The following is an 18108-nucleotide window of genomic DNA, read 5'->3' on the forward strand; positions in this document are numbered from 1 at the left end:
TTTTAATGATTCCTTCAGTGATTATCATGTCTTGTAATTTCCGGACTGGAGTACTGTCAGGACCTCTTGTGTGACATTGCAATGCCTATAAGGGATTCGGAATAGTGATGATATAAAGGCGAAGGCTTTCACGGCTGGAGTTAATCTCCGGCTGTACTGCCGCGCCACCTTCCAAGGTGCGTAAAATTCTAAAATAATAAAATAAACTGTTTCGGGAGTGTTGCAGCACTGAGGAAGGCCGCTGTAACACGGCCGAAACATCAGATATTTTAATATTTTAAATATCTTAGGACGCGACGAAGGATTGTGGTTAAAGAATGGTCTTAGTTGCTAGCTTTCCTAAGGTTACATTCCTGTGTGAATTGTTTGCAACAGTTTTGCCTGCTATTGCATCAAAGTTAAGCCACCGATTTTGAAAATCTGTGACCAGGTGAAGTAGACGAGAGAGAGAGAGAGAGAGAGAGAGAGAGAGAGAGAGAGAGTCAATTGTCCACCAGATTGAGTGTTAACTGTCCGCAGCTCGTGGTCTTGCGGTAGCGTTCTCGCTTCCCGCGCACGGGCTCCCGGTTTCGATTCCCGGCGGGGTCAGGGATTTTCTCTGCCTCGTGATGACTGGGTGTTTGACTCGCAAGTGGCCGAAGTGGCGTCAACTATAAAAAGGACTTGCAATACGCCGTCGAACTTCCCCGCATGGGGCCTCCCGGCCAACAACGCCATACGATCGTTTCATTTCATTTTTCAGTGTAACTTATAAGGGGCGTTCAAAAAGAAACGAGCCAGAGGCATAATTACAGAAACCAGTGCCTGTATGTTAGAAGTATTGACTCTGCTGTTGAGATACTTGTCCCACTTGACAGAAGGCGGCGAATGGCTGTATCATAAAATTCCGCCCGTGCAGTCGGACGACATCGTCCGAGTTGAATCGTTTGCCGCTCAGAGCCTTTTTAAGGGGACCAAAAATGGCGTAATCACAGTGATAGAGGACCTCCCATTTGAATTTCTGCAGACGTGCCGCGACTGTGTTGGCCGTATGAGGCTTTGCATTGTCGTGGAGCTGAATGACTTCACAAATGAGATTACCTGGCAGTTTTGATTAGATCGCTTGGCGAAGGATGGTCAGGTTTGAGAGCAACGCTGGGCATTCACGATTGTCCCGTGCTGCAGGAAATGAATCAGAAGCGAGGCATCTTGGTCAAGAAGAACGTTAGCATTACCTGCGACTGGCAGCGTTGGACGATTGATGCATGCTGCTGCTAGCTCTGTATAGTCACGTGACATGCACGCGTGCCCTCTAGCGACGGGCTGTGAATTTCCACGCTCTCCCCGGAACCACACGTTACACACGCCACATTACCCTCCTGCCACCGGTTCTCGCATTCCAGACTCCGGCTCGTTTCTTTTTGACCGCCCGTTATATTTTCACTATACGTCGTCAGCTGTACGTTAACATCACAATCTGAAAACGAAAACCGCGTTGATAATGATTTCTTCCATCCACAAACATCTCGCGACAAGGCCACAAAAATAAAACTGGAAAGCCTCTAAACACAGACATGCTTAGTAACAACAGTCCTTACTCCCATTCACCGTTCGAAGTGACCGTCGTATACGAACTGCCTTCGGCACACGCGGCTGGTGGAATACACATGTAATTATAGAGTAATCGTTCCTAAATACAACCAGAAAGATAATTATGATTATTTTTAAATAGTACACCTCTGGAGCGTTAACCAGTAAACGTCACTTTCGCAACTAATAACGGTGACTGACCTTGCAAATGAATAAAACAGTGATAGAAGTACGACTGATTCTCTGTCTCTGCCTCTCAAGTCATCTACCTTACTCTGTTACGCACAGAAACAGAATACCCACGCTAAATCTTCATGTTTTAGCTAGAACGTTTTGTGTCAGAGACAAATTTAGAATATTTCCAGTTTTCCGGGTACGACCAAGGTTTCTGGAACGTTTAGATTGGTTTTAAGGTAAATCTTCTAACCGGAATTCTCTTTCAAAATATTACTACCTGGAAACATACTGCACCAAGTTCCGGGATTCGGCTGGAAAGGAAAAGAGTACTCTACAACGACTCACTCTGCCAACACGAATGGAGGGAATGAAACATGAAAGAAAAAAAATACAAACGATGTACAATTTACCACTGACTTTTTCATAATTTTCTTATTTACTAATTCCGTGTAATACGAGTTGCATTCAAGTTCTGAGGCCTCCGATTTTTTTCTAATTAACTACTCCCCCGAAATCGATGAAACTGGCATTACTTCTCGACGTAATTGCCCTGCAGACGTACACATTTTTCACAACGCTGACGCCATGATTCCATGGCAGCGGCGAAGGCTTCTTTAGGAGTCTGTTTTGACCACTGGAAAATTGCTGAGGCAACAGCAGCACGGCTGGTGAATGTGCGGCCACGGAGAGTGTCTTTCATTGTTGGAAAAAGCCAAAAGTCACTAGGAGCCAGGTCAGGTGAGTAGGGAGCATGAGGAATCACTTTAAAGTTGTTATCACGAAGAAACTGTTGCGTAACGTTAGCTCGATGTGCGGGTGCGTTGTCTTGGTGAAACAGCACACGCGCAGCCCTTCCCGGACGTTTTTGTTGCAGTGCAGGAAGGAATTTGTTCTTCAAAACATTTTCGTAGGTTGCACCTGTTACCGTAGTGCCCTTTGGAACGCAATGGGTAAGGATTACACCCTCGCTGTCCCAGAATATGGACACCATCATTTTTTCAGCACTGGCACCCACGAACGCACTTTCGACACATCCTTAACTCCATCACCACATGTCTCCTTCAACTGTCGATGAATTTCAGTTGATTTCACACCACGCAAATTCAGAAAACGAATGATTGCACGCTGTTCAAGTAAAGAAAAGGTTGCCATTTTAAGTTTTTAAAACAGTTCTCATTCTCGCCGCTGGCAGTAAAATTCCATCTGCCGTACCGTGCTGCCTTCTCTGGGACGTAATGACAATGAACGCGGCCTCATTTAAAAACAATGCGCATATTTCTATCTCTTTCCAGTCCGGAGAAAAAAAATCGGAAGTCTTAGAACTTGAATGCACCTCGCAATGCGACTGACACACAACTCAAAACAACTGACAATACTGAATATGAAGTGTAAATAATATGTGTTATTGCTTCTCCAGCCAGAATAAGTTGTTTCATGGAACGCATGCATCCGAAACTACAGTACACTAGCATGTGGCAGACAGCCGGAATATTGTTGGTTGATGAACTGACTCCTCGTTTCTGTCTCCGGTTCTTCGGCCGACGTTTGTTTGATAATTTTTCTGACGTTTCGGCAGCACGAGTGGCTGGTATTGTCAAAGCTTCTCTCCACTGCTGGTGGTGAACTGGAGTCGATCCTGAGTCCTCAGATTATATGTACCTGGCGCATCAACATGCAAGGGCTTGACGCCAGGTACATATAATCTGAGGACTCAGGATCGACTCCAGTTCACCACCAGCAGTGGAGAGAAGCTTTGACAATACCAGCCACTCGTGCTGGCGAAACGTCAGAAAAATTATCAATCAAACATCTGCCGAAGAATCCGAGGCAGGAGCCAGCAGGTAGCTTGTCAACAAGTGGCTACGGTAAACTTACCAATCTGCCATAGCAGAGTTACTAAACACAGCTTTCCGAAATGCCTTCACAAAAGAAGACGAAGTAAATATCCCAAAATTCGAATCGAGAACAGCTGCCAACATGAGTAACGTAGAAGTAAATATCCTCGGAGCAGTGAAGGAACTTAAATCACTTAATAAAAGCAAGTCTTCTAGTCCAAACTGAGTACCAATTATGTTCCCTTGGAGTATGCTGATGCATTAGCTCCATACTTAACAATCATATACAACCGTTCGCTCGACGAAAGATCCGTACACAAAGATTGGAAAGTTGCACAGGTCACACCAATATTCAAGAAAGGTAGTAGGAGTAATCCACTAAATTACAGGCCCATATCGTTAACGTTGATATGCAGCAGGATTTTAGAACATATATTGTGTTCGAACATTAAACGGTCTATTGACACACAGTCAACATGAGTTAGAAAAGATCGTTCCTGTGAAACACAACTAGCTCTTTATTCACATGAAGTGTTGAATGCTATTGACAAGGGATTTCAGATCGAATCAGTATTTCTGGATTTCCAGAAGGCTTTTGACACTGTTCCACACAAGCGGCTCGTAGTGAAATTGCTTGATTATGGAATATCGTCTCAGTTATGTGACTGGATTTGTGATTTCCTGTCAGAGAGCTCACAGTTCGTAGTAACTGACGGAAAGTCATCGAGTAAAACAGAAGTGATTTCTGGCGTTCCCCAAGGTAGTGTTATGGGCCATTTGCTGTTCCGTATCTATATAAACGATTTGGGAGACAATCTGAGCAATCGTCTTCGTTTGTCTGCAGATGACGCTGTCGTTTATCGACTAATAAAGTCATCAGAAGATCAAAACAAACTCCAAAACGATTTAGAAAAAAAATCTGAATGATGCGAAAAGTGGCAGTTGATCCTAAATAACGAAAAGTGTAGGTCATCTACATGAGTGCTGAAAGGAATTCATTAAACTTCTGTTACACGATAAATTAGTCTAATCTAAAGGCCATAAATTCAACTAAATACCTAGGTATTACAATTACGAACAACTTAAATTGGAAGGAACACATAGAAAATGTTGTGAGGAAAGCTAATCAAAGACTGCGTTTTACTGGCAGAACACTTAGAAAATGTAACAGACCTACTAAGGAGACTGCCTACACTACCCTTGTCTGTCCTCTTTTAGAACACTGCTGCACGGTGTGTGATCCTCACCAGATAGGACTGACGGAATACATCGAAAAAGTTCAAAGAAAGACAGTACGTTCTGTATTATCGCCAAATATGGGAGAGAGTGTCACAGAAATGATACGGAATTTGGGCTGGAAATCATTAAATAAAGGCGTTTTTCGTTGCAACCGAATCTTCTCACGAAATTCCAATCACCAACTTTCTCCTCCGAATGCGAAAATATTTTGTTGACACTGACCTACATAGGGAAGAACGATCACCACGATAAAATAAGGGAAATCAGAGCTCGTACGGAAAGATATAGGTGTTCATTCTTTCCGCGCGAGATTGGAATAAGATAAAATTGTGAAGGTGGTTCGATGAACCCTCTGGCAGGTACTTAAATGTGATTTGCAGAGTATCAATTTAGATCCTCCCCCCATGAACCATAGACCTTGCAGTGGGTGGGGAGGCTTGCGTGCCTCAGCGATACAGATGGCCGTACCGTAGGTGCAACCACAACGGAGGGGTATCTGTTGAGAAGCCAGACAAACGTGTGGTTCCTGAAGAGGGGCAGCAGCCTTTTCAGTAGTTGCAGGGGCAACAGTCTGGATGATTGACTGATCTGGCCTTGCAACATTAACCAAAACGGCCTTGCTGTGCTGGTACTGCGAACGGCTGAAAGAAAGGGGAAACTACAGCCGTAATTTTTCCCGAGGACATGCAGCTTTACTGTATGATTAAATGATGATGGCATCCTCTTGGGTAAAATATTCCGGAGGTAAAATAGTCCCCCATTCGGATCTCCGGGCGGGGACTACTCAGGAGGATGTCGTTATCAGGAGAAAGACAACTGGCGTTCTACGGATCGGAGCGTGGAATGTCAGATCCCTTAATCGGGCAGGTAGGTTAGAAAATTTAAAAAGGGAAATGGATAGGTTAAAGTTAGATATAGTGGGAATTAGTGAAGTTCGGTGGCAGGAGGAACAAGACTTCTGGTCAGGTGACTACAGGGTTATAAACACAAAATCAAATAGGGGTAATGCAGGAGTAGGTTTAATAATGAATAGGAAATTAGGAATGCGGGTAAGCTACTACAAACAGCATAGTGAACGCATTATTGTGGCCAAGATAGATACGAAGCCCACACCTACTACAGTAGTACAAGTTTATATGCCAACTAGCTCTGCAGATGATGAAGAAATTGAAGAAATGTACGATGAAATAAAAGAAATTATTCAGATAGTGAAGGGAGAGGAAAATTTAATAGTAATGGGTGACTGGAAATCGAGTGTAGGAAAAGGGAGAGAAGGAAACATAGTAGGTGAATATGGATTGGGGCTAAGAAATGAAAGAGGAAGCCGCCTAGTAGAATTTTGCACAGAGCACAACTTAATCATAGCTAACACTTGGTTTAAGAATCATGAAAGAAGGTTGTATACGTGGAAGAACCCTGGAGATACTAAAAGGTATCAGATAGATTATATAATGGTAAGACAGAGATTTAGAAACCAGGTTTTAAATTGTAAGACATTTCCAGGGGCAGATGTGGACTCTGACCACAATCTATTGGTTATGACCTGTAGATTAAAACTGAAGAAACTGCAAAAATGTGGGAAATTAAGGAGATGGGACCTGGATAAACTGAAAGAACCAGAGGTTGTACAGAGTTTCAGAGAGAGCATAAGGGAACAATTGACAGGAATAGGGGAAAGAAATACAGTAGAAGAAGAATGGGTAGCTCTGAGGGATGTAGTAGTGAAGGCAGCAGAGGATAAAGTAGGTACAAAGACGAGGGCTGCTAGAAATCCTTGGGTAACAGAAGAAATATTGAATTTAATTGATGAAAGGAGAAAATATAAAAATGCAGTAAATGAAGCAGGCAAAAAGGAATACAAACGTCTCAAAAATGAGATCGGCAGGAAGTGCAAAATGGCTAAACAGGGATGGCTAGAGAACAAATGTAAGGATGTAGAAGCTTATCTCACTAGGGGTAAGATAGATACTGCCTACGGGAAAATTAAAGAGACCTTTGGAGAGAAGACAACCACGTGTATGAATATCAAGAGCTCAGATGGCAGCCCAGTTCTAAGCAAAGAAGGGAAGGCAGAAAGGTGGAAGGAGTATATAGAAGGTTTATACAAGGGCGATGAACTTGAGGACAATATTATGGAAATGGAAGAGGATGTAGATGAAGACGAAATGGGAGATACGATACTGCGTGAAGAGTTTGACAGAGCACTGAAAGACCTGAGTCGAAACAAGGCCCCCGGAGTAGACAACATTCCATTAGAACTACTGACGGCCTTGGGACAACCAGTCCTGAAAAAACTCTACCAGCTGGTGAGCAAGATGTATGAGACAGGCGAAATACCCTCAGACTTCAAGAAGAATATAATAATTCCAATCCCAAAGAAAGCAGGTGATGACGGATGTGAAAATTACCGAACTATCAGTTTAATAAGCCACGGCTGCAAAATACTAACGCGAATTCTTTACAGACGAATGGAGAAACTGGTAGATGCAGACCTCGGGGAGGATCAGTTTGGATTCCGTCGAAATGTTGGAACACGTGAGGCAATACTGACCTTACGACTTATCTTAGAGGAAAGATTAAGAAAAGGCAAACCTACGTTTCTAGCATTTGTAGTCTTAGAGAAAGCTTTTGACAATGTTGACTGGAATACCCTTTTTCAAATTCTAAAGGTGGTAGGGGTAAAATACAGGGAGCGAAAGGCTATTTATAATTTGTACAGAAACCAGATGGCAGTCATAAGAGTCGAAGGGCATGAAAGGGAAGCAGTGGTTGGGAAAGGAGTGAGACAGGGTTGTTGCCTCTCCCCGATGTTATTCAATCTGTATATTGAGCAAGCAGTAAAGGAAACAAAAGAAAAATTTGGAGTAGGTATTAAAATTCATGGAGACGAAGTAAAAACTTTGAGGTTCGCCGATGACATTGTAATTCTGTCAGAGACAGCAAAGGACTTGGAAGAGCAGTTGAACGGAATGGACAGTGTCTTGAAAGGAGGATATAAGATGAACATTAACAAAAGCAAAACAAGGATAATGGAATGTAGTCAAATTAAATCGGGTGATGCTGAGGGAATTAGATTAGGAAATGAGACACTTAAAGTAGTAAAGGAGTTTTGCTATTTAGGAAGTAAAATAACTGATGATGGTCGAAGTAGAGAGGATATAAAATGTAGACTGGCAATGGCAAGGAAAGCGTTTGTGAAGAAGAGAAATTTGTTAACATCGAATATAGATTTATGTATCAGGAAGTCGTTTCTGAAAGTATTTGTTTGGAGTGTAGCCATGCATGGAAGTGAAACATGGACGATAACTAGTTTGGACAAGAAGAGAATAGAAGCTTTCGAAATGTGGTGCTACAGAAGAATACTGAAGATAAGATGGATAGATCACGTAACTAATGAGGAGGTATTGAATAGGATTGGGGAGAAGAGAAGTTTGTGGCACAACTTGACTAGAAGAAGGGATCGGTTGGTAGGACATGTTTTGAGGCATCAAGGGATCACAAATTTAGCATTGGAGGGCAGCGTGGAGGGTAAAAATCGTAGAGGGAGACCGAGAGATGAGTACACTAAGCAGATTCAGAAGGATGTAGGTTGCAGTAGGTACTGGGAGATGAAGCAGCTTGCACAGGATAGAGTAGCATGGAGAGCTGCATCAAACCAGTCTCAGGACTGAAGACAACAAGAACAACAACAATTTAGATGTAGATATTGTCTGTACAACACCTGAGAAAGTAAAGCACGCACGTGGGGAGGATGAGACGAAATTAAATTTCGCGAGTTGAGACCGTCTGATAGGTTGTTTCACTTATTACAATGTCAACTCAAATTTGCAAGAAACTTTGCACTATGAGTCCACTTATCCGTATGACATTGCACTCCCTCTATCCTGAATGGATGCACTGATTCTTTCGGGAAGGGTGTTGTGAAGCCTTTGTATCCTTCCCTAAGGGAAGCTGGCCGTTCTAAAAAGTTTTGGATATGCTGGCGCTGGGATGGAGTTGATGCTCGATTTGGTCCCACACCTTGTGTCGGGAACAGATGTGCGGATCTTGTTGGCCACAGGAGTACCTCAACATCACGCACAGAGCTCATAGCCACACGTGCCGTGTGTTGACGAGCATTGTCCTTTAGAAAAATGGCACCACGATATTTTTACATGAGAGGTAGCACACAAAGGCGCAGGCTGTCCGTGACGTACTGTAGTGCCGTCAGAGTTCGCTCAGTCACTACCTGTCGCTACCTGAAGTCATACCCGATGATTCCTCACGTCACAAAGCCAGGAGTAACACCACTGTGGCTCTCCAAGTCGTTAGAAGAACGGGATCTCTGCCCAGGTCGCTACCCTACTCGCCGATGACAGTCATCCAGAGTGGTGCAGAGCCTTTCATCAGCAGTCTATGCTTCGTGCTGACAGCATCACTGAAAACTAAGCCGTTTGTGTTGCAGAGTTGACAGCCCACGCATGGGACGTTAATTCCCTGTTCCGGCTTCTGCTAGTCTCCTATGACGTAGAGTGTTGCAGGTAGTGCATTACTTTTTCTCGGATGACAGGAGCAGATGTTCAGAGGTTACGCCGTGGCCGACCCACGACACGGCGATACTCCCTTGTGATCACTCAACTTTTGATGCTCTCAAGAACCTTACATAACCTACAAGATCTGGTAAGAACACCAGACAGGAACAATACGAGTGAACTCTAGTGGCCGTTCTACCTTTTACAGAGAATTGCAACTGTAATAATTTACAATCCTAGCTACGGTGTATATGTGTACGAAGTGACATTGACATGCGACCATGTCGCTTGAATGGTTCACTTCTTTTGTCAGGTAATGTCTTTTGTGCGTAGCCAACGACGCTGTGTGAGGCGTCATACATTATAGAGGATGTACATAAAGACCGGGAACACTTTCAATTATTTATTGCACAAGAACAAAACGTTGTACAGCTGTCATACGTATCACATTTTGAAGAGAAACTCTGTTTTTTTTTTTTTTTCAAACATTCGGTATGCGAACCATGAATGGCCCGGCAGACGTCAATACGGTAATCGAATTCTTGCCATTCCCTTCCCAGCATGGCATCGTCGACTGTGACCGTCGCTTCCTGTATTCTCTCCCTGAGCTCTGCTACATCACGTCGTAGAGGCAGTACATACACCAGATATTTAATGTGTCCCCGCAGAAAAAGTCACACGGAATGAGATTTGGTGATCGGGGAGGCCATTTCATGAAACAGCTGTCCCATTCTATAGCACGGCCGATCCATCGATGCGGCAGCTCCGTGTTCAGGTACCCACGAACTTCACAATGAAAATGGGGTGGAGCCCCATCCTGCAGAAAGATGAACGAAGAGTCCGATTGCATTTGAGGCATCAGCCATTGCTGCAACATGTCCAAGTAGGAATATCCAGTGATAGTGCTGTCGGCCAAGAAGAATGGCCAGTACAGTTTTCAACGTGACAAGGCACAAAAAAACATTTACCTTTGTGGAATCACGCTCAAATTCATTGCATTCGTGTGGATGCTTTGTACCCAGATTCGACAATTATTCCTGTTCACTTTCCCATTGGCGTGAAAAGTGGCTTCGTCGCTAGAAATTAAGCGATCAACAGTGCCATCTCCATCCTCATTCAATTGTTGCAACTGCGAACAAGTCAAAACGCTTTTCTTTGTTGTCATTGAGCTTCTGCACCAGCTCCAATTTGAATGGTTTCATAGACAGCTCCTGTCGTAGGACTTTCCACACTGTCGTTGGAGCCATTTCGAGATCGCGGGATGCACGACGCACCGATTTCTTTGGACTCCTTATGAATGTCTCTCGTACGTGCTCAACAGTCACTTCACTCATACTTCGACGTCCGCTTCTGTTTGCCAGGCACAAGCAACCCGTCGTAACGAACTTGTTGTGCCAGTGGTAAATGGCCTTCCTTGTTGGTGGCTTCTTACTATACTTCGTTCTAAACATCCGTTGAACAGCTGTAGCACAGTTGTTTTTGTCGAACTCCAACACACAGATAGCTCGCTTCGCACCTGAACTCGCCATGTTTGCGACTAGCGCTGACTGTCGGCAGATTATCAAACTACGTGGTGGCAGCATACACGAAAAAAACTTTCAGAATTTCTCTTCAAAATGACATATGTATGATATCTGTACAATGTTTGGTTCTTGTGCAATAAATAATTAAAGTGTTCCCAGACCTTATGTATACCCTGTATATGTACACTGCCGGAAAAAATTAGTACACCTGGAAAAACGATGTTGATTTTGATCTGATGAATGCCACATGGTGGATAGCAGAAGTACTGATAATGGTTTCAACATTGTCCGCCAACAGATGCACAATAGACGCACGCATGCTTCCCACAGCCAACCGAGCGAGTTTGAAAGGGGTTAAATTGTGGCCTTCCAAGTGACGGGACAGTCCTTTCGGAGAACTGCCACACCTGTTGGACGTGCTGTGTCAGTTGTGCAACGATCGGTGGTCACGTGAACATTCTCACACCAGTAGATGAGGTACAGGTCGACCACGCAGCACAGACGCCCACCACAATCGTCGTATTATAAGGGTAGCAGTGTCAGATCGTACAGCTACCACAGCACAGCAGAGGTAGGAGGGACTGTGAACCCAGATGTGCCAACACGAGCTATTACGAATCGGTTATTAGCGCTAGAACTATGGGCACGCACACAGCCGTCTTCCATTCACGCATGGAAGTGCACGGTTCGATTGATGCCGTCAAAGGATCACTTGGAAGATGGAGTGGTAAATGACGGTGGTCAGCGCTGTCTCGTACAGTGCATTCGTGCAAGACACTCTGGCTCCACATCAGACCTCAACGTCTGAGGTGCGATAACTACAACTCTCGTCGACCTTTGGTGCTTCTGCAGTGAACGCTAACCAGCGCTCGGTACGGACAGAATGTTGTTAGACCTGTTCTTTTGCCGTTCTTGCAGCAGAAACGTGATCTGTTGTTCCAACACGATAACGCTCGCCCACATACTACTCTTGAAACTCAACGTACTCTTTAAGATGTGCAGCAACTTCCGTGGTCAGCACGCTCTGCATAGTTGTATCCAGTCGAGCGTGTGTGGATATGATGGGACGGAAGTGACTCGTGCGAGTCACCAACCAAATCTTACGGAACTACGTGAACAGGTCGAGTGATGTGGCATATCATATCTCATAACACTGCTCGCCATTTGTACGATCGACTGGATGACAGAGTCAGCGCCTGCACTGCCACCTGTGGAGGCTACACCACATACTAATATGAGTATTGCAGCATGCATGTGTTCCATGATGTATTGTTGTAACATCAAATCGTGAGTGAATTGCAAACCTCTAAAAGGGTGTACAAACATTTTTCCGGCAGTGTATTTCAACAGTCGTATTAGGTTTAGATTTTTTCTGTTTGTTTTTAATCTTTCCTACTGTACTTTTTTGACAGTTGCGATAGTTTTCACACATGTGTATGTAATAGAAGCTTAATCTTCGCTTCGCAAGTGCCCACTTCCCCAATCATCGCAAATAATTACGCCGTTGGATAATCGGTTCTTTGAGATACTTGCAGTCAAAAATCGTTGTACTGTTTTATTTATGTTGACTGAGTACAGTAAAATTAGAGGAAATGTAGCAGTCTTATAGTTAGTTTTAGGCTTCTACTTATGATGCATCAAAAACAATAATTTTTGCTTAAGTGCGCGCAACTGCCCCAGTTTTCCTTGTCGTTGAATTATTTCACAAATAACCGCGACATTGTCAGACTGCAGGGTGAGAAGTCAATTTTTGACCAGCTGGGAGCCGGCTCTGACTCTTCCAGAGCGGATAGCCAAACACACACACACACACACAGGCGCGCACGCACGCATTCACACGCACCCACCTGCGAGCGACTCCGTTGCTGACGTCCCAGGCCAGCATGGTGTGCGCCCGCTTCGCCGCGTCCTCCGATCCGTCCAGCAGAAGACCGAAGCCGCCGTTTATCACCTCGCCCCTGTCGCAAAAGAAATCACATCAACAACACTCAAGTACAATAGCAGCTGAAGCTATCCGTTGTTATACCACTGTTGTCGTGCGGGTTTTTCACGAGATAACAAATGTAAAAACGTATATTTCATCCATTCTGGGTATTGTTGAAATCTGTGACTATTAATGATTGTTGATGAAGAACGCAACAAGCCACAGATTCGTTTAGAAAGCTATATTTTTATGCCATTGCTAGTTCTGGGCTTTCACGCCCGTCTTCAATTTGGAAATTTGTGGTAAGTTCCTATGGGACCAAACTGCTAAGGTCGTCAGTCCCTAGGCTAACACACTACTTAATCTAACTTAAACTAACTTACGCTAAGAACAACACACACGCCCATGCCAGAGGGAGAACTCGAACCTCCGGCCCGTCTTCAGACCAACTCTTTTAATTATGTCGTCAGCAGCACACTATCTGCTGCTGCTTGGCATAAGAATATTTAAGTATTTAGCACAATTTGACGAGGTGTGTGAGGAAAGTAATAAGTAATGAGACTTAATTTTTACCCACCATAGCATTTTTTTTTTTTTTTTCAAACAGCAATGTGGTTCCTTCAAAGTACTTCTCTTCGGCGGATATACTCTGGCGCAGTCGTTATTCCCTGTCTTGGTAGCAGCGCTGAAACGCTTCAAATGATAGGGCCTTTAACATGTCGGTATCATTCTTTTGAATTTTCTCCAGAGTCTCAAAATCACGTCCTTTTAAGATTTTTTCAGTTTTGAGAAAAAAGTCACGAGGACTCAGATGAGATACATAGGGGGCTGTGGAACAACAGGAATGCCTTTTGGTCAAAAAATTCCGTGATCGAAGTGGCCGTGTGACATGGGACGTCGTCATGAAACATCTTCCAATTGTCCGCAATATCCGATCTCATTCTCACTTTTTTCCTCAACCTTTCGAGGACGTCTTTGTAAAACACTTTGTTTAGAATTTGTCCTGTAGGAACAATTTTACAAGGGCACGCAGACGTTCGTCGTTTTCGTCGGTGTTTGAAATTGAAGGTCTTCCTGAGCGAGATTCAGTCTTCAACGTGTTGTCGGTCATCCAAAAATGATTTGTGCCAATTCAAACCTTGTGCTCTTGATAAGGAATGTTCCGCATAGGCCTGTTTCAACTTTTCAAAGGTCCCTCTCACGAATTCTTCAAGTTTAACACAAAACTTGATGGCATATCGTTGCTCTAAATTCCACTGTTCCATTCTGAAAAAATACAACACAAGAACTTCACTGATCCCGCTTTCAAAAAACACGTGATGGCTGTACGGAGCTGAAACTCGGACTGAGCATGTGGAAGGGATGAACACATCGCCCTACTCAAGTAGATCAACACAGCATTGCCACATCGCACGCAGGGTTGTAAGTCTCATTACTTTTCTCACACACATCGTATATATTATGTGGCTAGCAAAAACATGCCAATCTGTATCAATTTGATAAGACGCAAAATGAAACAGTTATATCACATTTGTTCTGGTGGATGGCACAGTGGTTTGTTTAGTATGTGTGTGCTTTTTAAAACATCAACACTTTGTGCATCGTCTTGGGAAGCCTTAAAGACCAAAAACAAAGCGACAGTTGATTTATGAGTCACATCAAGGCGTCTGAAGCTACCTAGATTCGAAATCGACAACTTGTAAAACAGCACCGTTAAACACATAAAAAAAGAGGGCAGTGCTTAGACTATGTGAATGGTGCACTGTTTGAATATTACATCTAGGTGCTTGTAGGATAATCTTGGGTAGCTGCTTTCGTAAAGTTTCTGTATGGCTCTTCTGGTCGTCTTCTATGGGAAGTAAAAAGCGTCAGTGTTTCAAGAATAGTACTGATGTGTAACATGATATAATGTGTAAATGAGAATAAAAATAATCTGTATTTAAATATTGGGTTTAGGTCTGATTCGCTTCCCGTGGCTATATTTAAATCGCGCAGGCAGCCCATGGAATGACTTTAATTTTACCGCAGACATTATCGAGTTTTTGCAGAGGAATCGTGGCAAAGCATATAGAGAGAAAGAGCTGCCTCACCAGCCGACGCCACCGCCATTGTGCAGGGCGACCCAGGTGGCTCCGCGGATTGCGTCCCCGATGCAGTTCTGCACGGCCATGTCTGCAACATAAACAAGCTCTCCTGTTCACAAAGCTAGTGGCAGATACACTTATGAAACAACAACTTATGAACAAAGTTTTAGAAACATTTAAAGCTTTACTCTCCTGCTTATGTTATCAACCGCATAGCAAAAGAAATGTGGAATAATGGCCTACATTCACATTTCACCCTAACACAAAACACAGTAGGATATAGAGTGCCTCGCAGAAGGGGAGAAGGAAATGGTACTTCACGGGTTGAGGGTATCTGAAGTTACTACAGTGATTGTAAAATCGAGTCGATGGGGCAAGAAGGGAGGCTGTGCCGAGGTGTGTACAGGCGTACACTTAGTAAGCTCTCAGCCGAGTCGACACTTGCTCTAAATTTACGATTATACTTGCTGACATCTGCGCATGCGTATTGACCCAGTCTCCAAGAATGTCATATTTCACCGGGTCGACATACATGCACGTTCGCTTTCTCAAATATGTAGAAACTTGTTGATGTCTGCACTTGCGCATCCCAGGTGTTACAATTTAGTGGAGAGCTATTTTTTGATAAATAATACAAATAATGTTTGGTTTCCTTAGATTATGGCACATACACTGTCAGTTTCTTATGTTACGATACGCTTTCAAGTTCAAGGAACTCACATTCACTGTCAACTTCTGGTGTTAAATACTATTTGAGATTGAATAGGTAACACCGACTTTCAGGCAATGATGGTCACCATTATTAGGGTAATGGCAGTCATCATGCAAACTGACATTCATCCCCCCACCCCTAGTTGAGGCTAACGGTAGTCACCATGGTCGAGAGGTAATAACAGTCACCATCTACTGTCTGGTACATTATTTCAGTGAGGGGTCGTTTGTGCAACAACGTAAGTTAGCGTTACCATCAGAAAATGACAAATGTTTCATACAGAAAGATGCTTTTCTTACCCAAGCATGGAGTCACTGCGGTGTCTGGCTGATTTTAAAAAGTAGTTGAAAGCGTAGCAATCCTCACCTGTTTACACAAATATGTATCACTACTGTTCAGTACTGTATTGCATCGGAATGACACGTAGTTTCCACTAACTGACAACATGTCAGCTCTTTTCAATCGTAGTTTAACCTCTAGGTAATATCAGCAGTCATGCCATGTGTGTTTTGTAATCTTCCAGACTAAATTTTTACACATTTTGATAAATAATACAGACAGTTTTTGTTTTCTTTAATGTGTGACACAGAGATCGAATTACACTCGCTGACAAGTGCAGCTTAACCTGTAAGATAGATCAATAATGCGAATATGCAAACTATCTGCATTTTTTTACTGTTATCGAACAACTGAGTTACAAGAGTACACCAAGTGTGTTTTATACCGTTTTAGAATAAATCTTTACTAATTGTGATAAACGATTTCATTTTGGTCGAAAGATCGAATTTTCGTTCACAGTTAGAGATCTGTAGTTACATTTCCAAATTATAATATGAAAGCCACATGTCTTTTGTACTCTAAATCTTTTCGTATTTTGCTAAATAATTTTGTTTTAGTGCAAGGATCGAATTTCCGTTAGATCATACTTTTCTCTACATGTAAATTTGGTCATCATTATCTTTGACCGTGTCGTGTTTACATATTGTATTTGATGCATTTCGAAGTTATATTACAAAATTACTTAGTTTAACTGATGCAACTCGTTAAAGGTCTCGCCAAAATGCGCTATTTTAAGGTCATTTCGTTGTGCGAAGGTTGCGGAAAATATGACGTTGGAGAATAACCACATTATCACAGGTATGTTCAAGACCACAAGTTATAAAAAGCTATATTTGTCAGTCATTAACGTTAATTATATTTTTGTTGATGGATTATCTTCTTCCACTCTAAAAATGATTCATCGCCAGTTCGTTTTTGTGACATAGACTTATTTGGGCCTCAGATGTAGTGTCAACTATTACTGCAGCACATATGTTTGTACGTTTAAGTCAGTAACACAGACAATTTAGACATGAAAGTAGCGTTGTGCCATTTAATTTAAGGGTCCACAGTCAAGTTGTAGGTGTCAAGTGCTGTCAATAAATAGGCTAACATGTGTTTTGTAGAACAATAATGCAGATAATTTAGACAATGAAATTGCATTGTAGCACTTAATTTGAGAGCCATGTTGTAGGCTTAAAACTACACAATAATTGCACTCTTCCAGTAGCTGACACAGTATTTTAGCTAACATATACTTTGTACACCAATAATACAGATAATTTAGATATGGTAGTAACATTTTCATTAACATTGTGTGTATGCTTACGTATTTTTGATAAATAATGGTTCAAATGGCTCTGAGCACTATGGGACTCAACTGCTGTTGTCATCAGTCCCCTAGAACTTAGAACTACTTAAACCTAACTAACCTAAGGACATCACACACATCCATGCCCGAGGTTTGATAAATAATAAAGCCATTTTATACATGAGAATACTGTAACATAAATCCTTTACATATTTTTGACTGTATGGAAAAGTTCACGATTTAAATGCATTTATAATAAGCCACACAATGGGACACTGAAATCAATGGCGACTTGTAAATACAAATTCACAGTTACAGAGAGTGGACAAAAAGATGAAAACACCCTGAGAAATGGGAAGAGAAGTTCCGCCTTATGCAAGACACCTTTTTTTGTTTTGTTTCACCCATACATGTTTCAGCGCTTTTGTGCTATCGTCAGTGGGTTCAATTGTGCTGAAACATGTATGGGTGAAACAAAACAACAAAAAAGGTGTCTTGCATAAGGCGGAACTTCTCTTCCCATTTTCGTAGCAAGCATGGACACAAGAAGAAGAACTGCTCCACAAGAGGATTATTAACCCTGAGAAATGAATGCTTGTGCATAAATACAGATGCTAGCCAAGCCTGCAGGTAGCACCGTCGTGTTTGACCAGGAACGGCTCCTGTGGAAGGCCATCGACACGTTGCAAGTGTCAGTCGTGGTCAGAATAGTATTTTGTGTGGTTGTCAGTGCATTACGTCAGAGCTAAGTGAATTAGAACGTGGACAAATTGTTGTTGCCCGTATGGTGGTAGCTTCCGTAACCAACGTAGACTAACGTAAGTGTTTAGTGTTCCAAGAGGTATCGTACCGAAGATTTATACTGAATTCAGGGAAAGTGTAGATACGCCATCCGCTACATCAC

At 42.8% G+C, this 18108-nt stretch overlaps 1 protein-coding gene across 1 annotated transcript in view; it reads right to left on the reverse strand.

The window, feature by feature from the left end:
- The window catches only part of LOC126272393 (urocanate hydratase-like), a 391889-nt gene that overhangs the window by 17893 nt on the left and 355888 nt on the right, over window positions 1-18108 (reverse strand). The window contains exons 13-14 of the mRNA XM_049975217.1: window positions 14869-14950; window positions 12702-12812 (exon numbers count right to left, since the gene is read on the reverse strand). Coding sequence (XP_049831174.1) covers window positions 12702-12812; window positions 14869-14950 — 193 coding nt within the window. The remainder of the gene's footprint in view (window positions 1-12701; window positions 12813-14868; window positions 14951-18108) is intronic.

The sequence above is a fragment of the Schistocerca gregaria genome, chromosome 5 (assembly GCF_023897955.1).
Source record: "Schistocerca gregaria isolate iqSchGreg1 chromosome 5, iqSchGreg1.2, whole genome shotgun sequence".
NCBI lineage: Eukaryota > Metazoa > Arthropoda > Insecta > Orthoptera > Acrididae > Schistocerca > Schistocerca gregaria.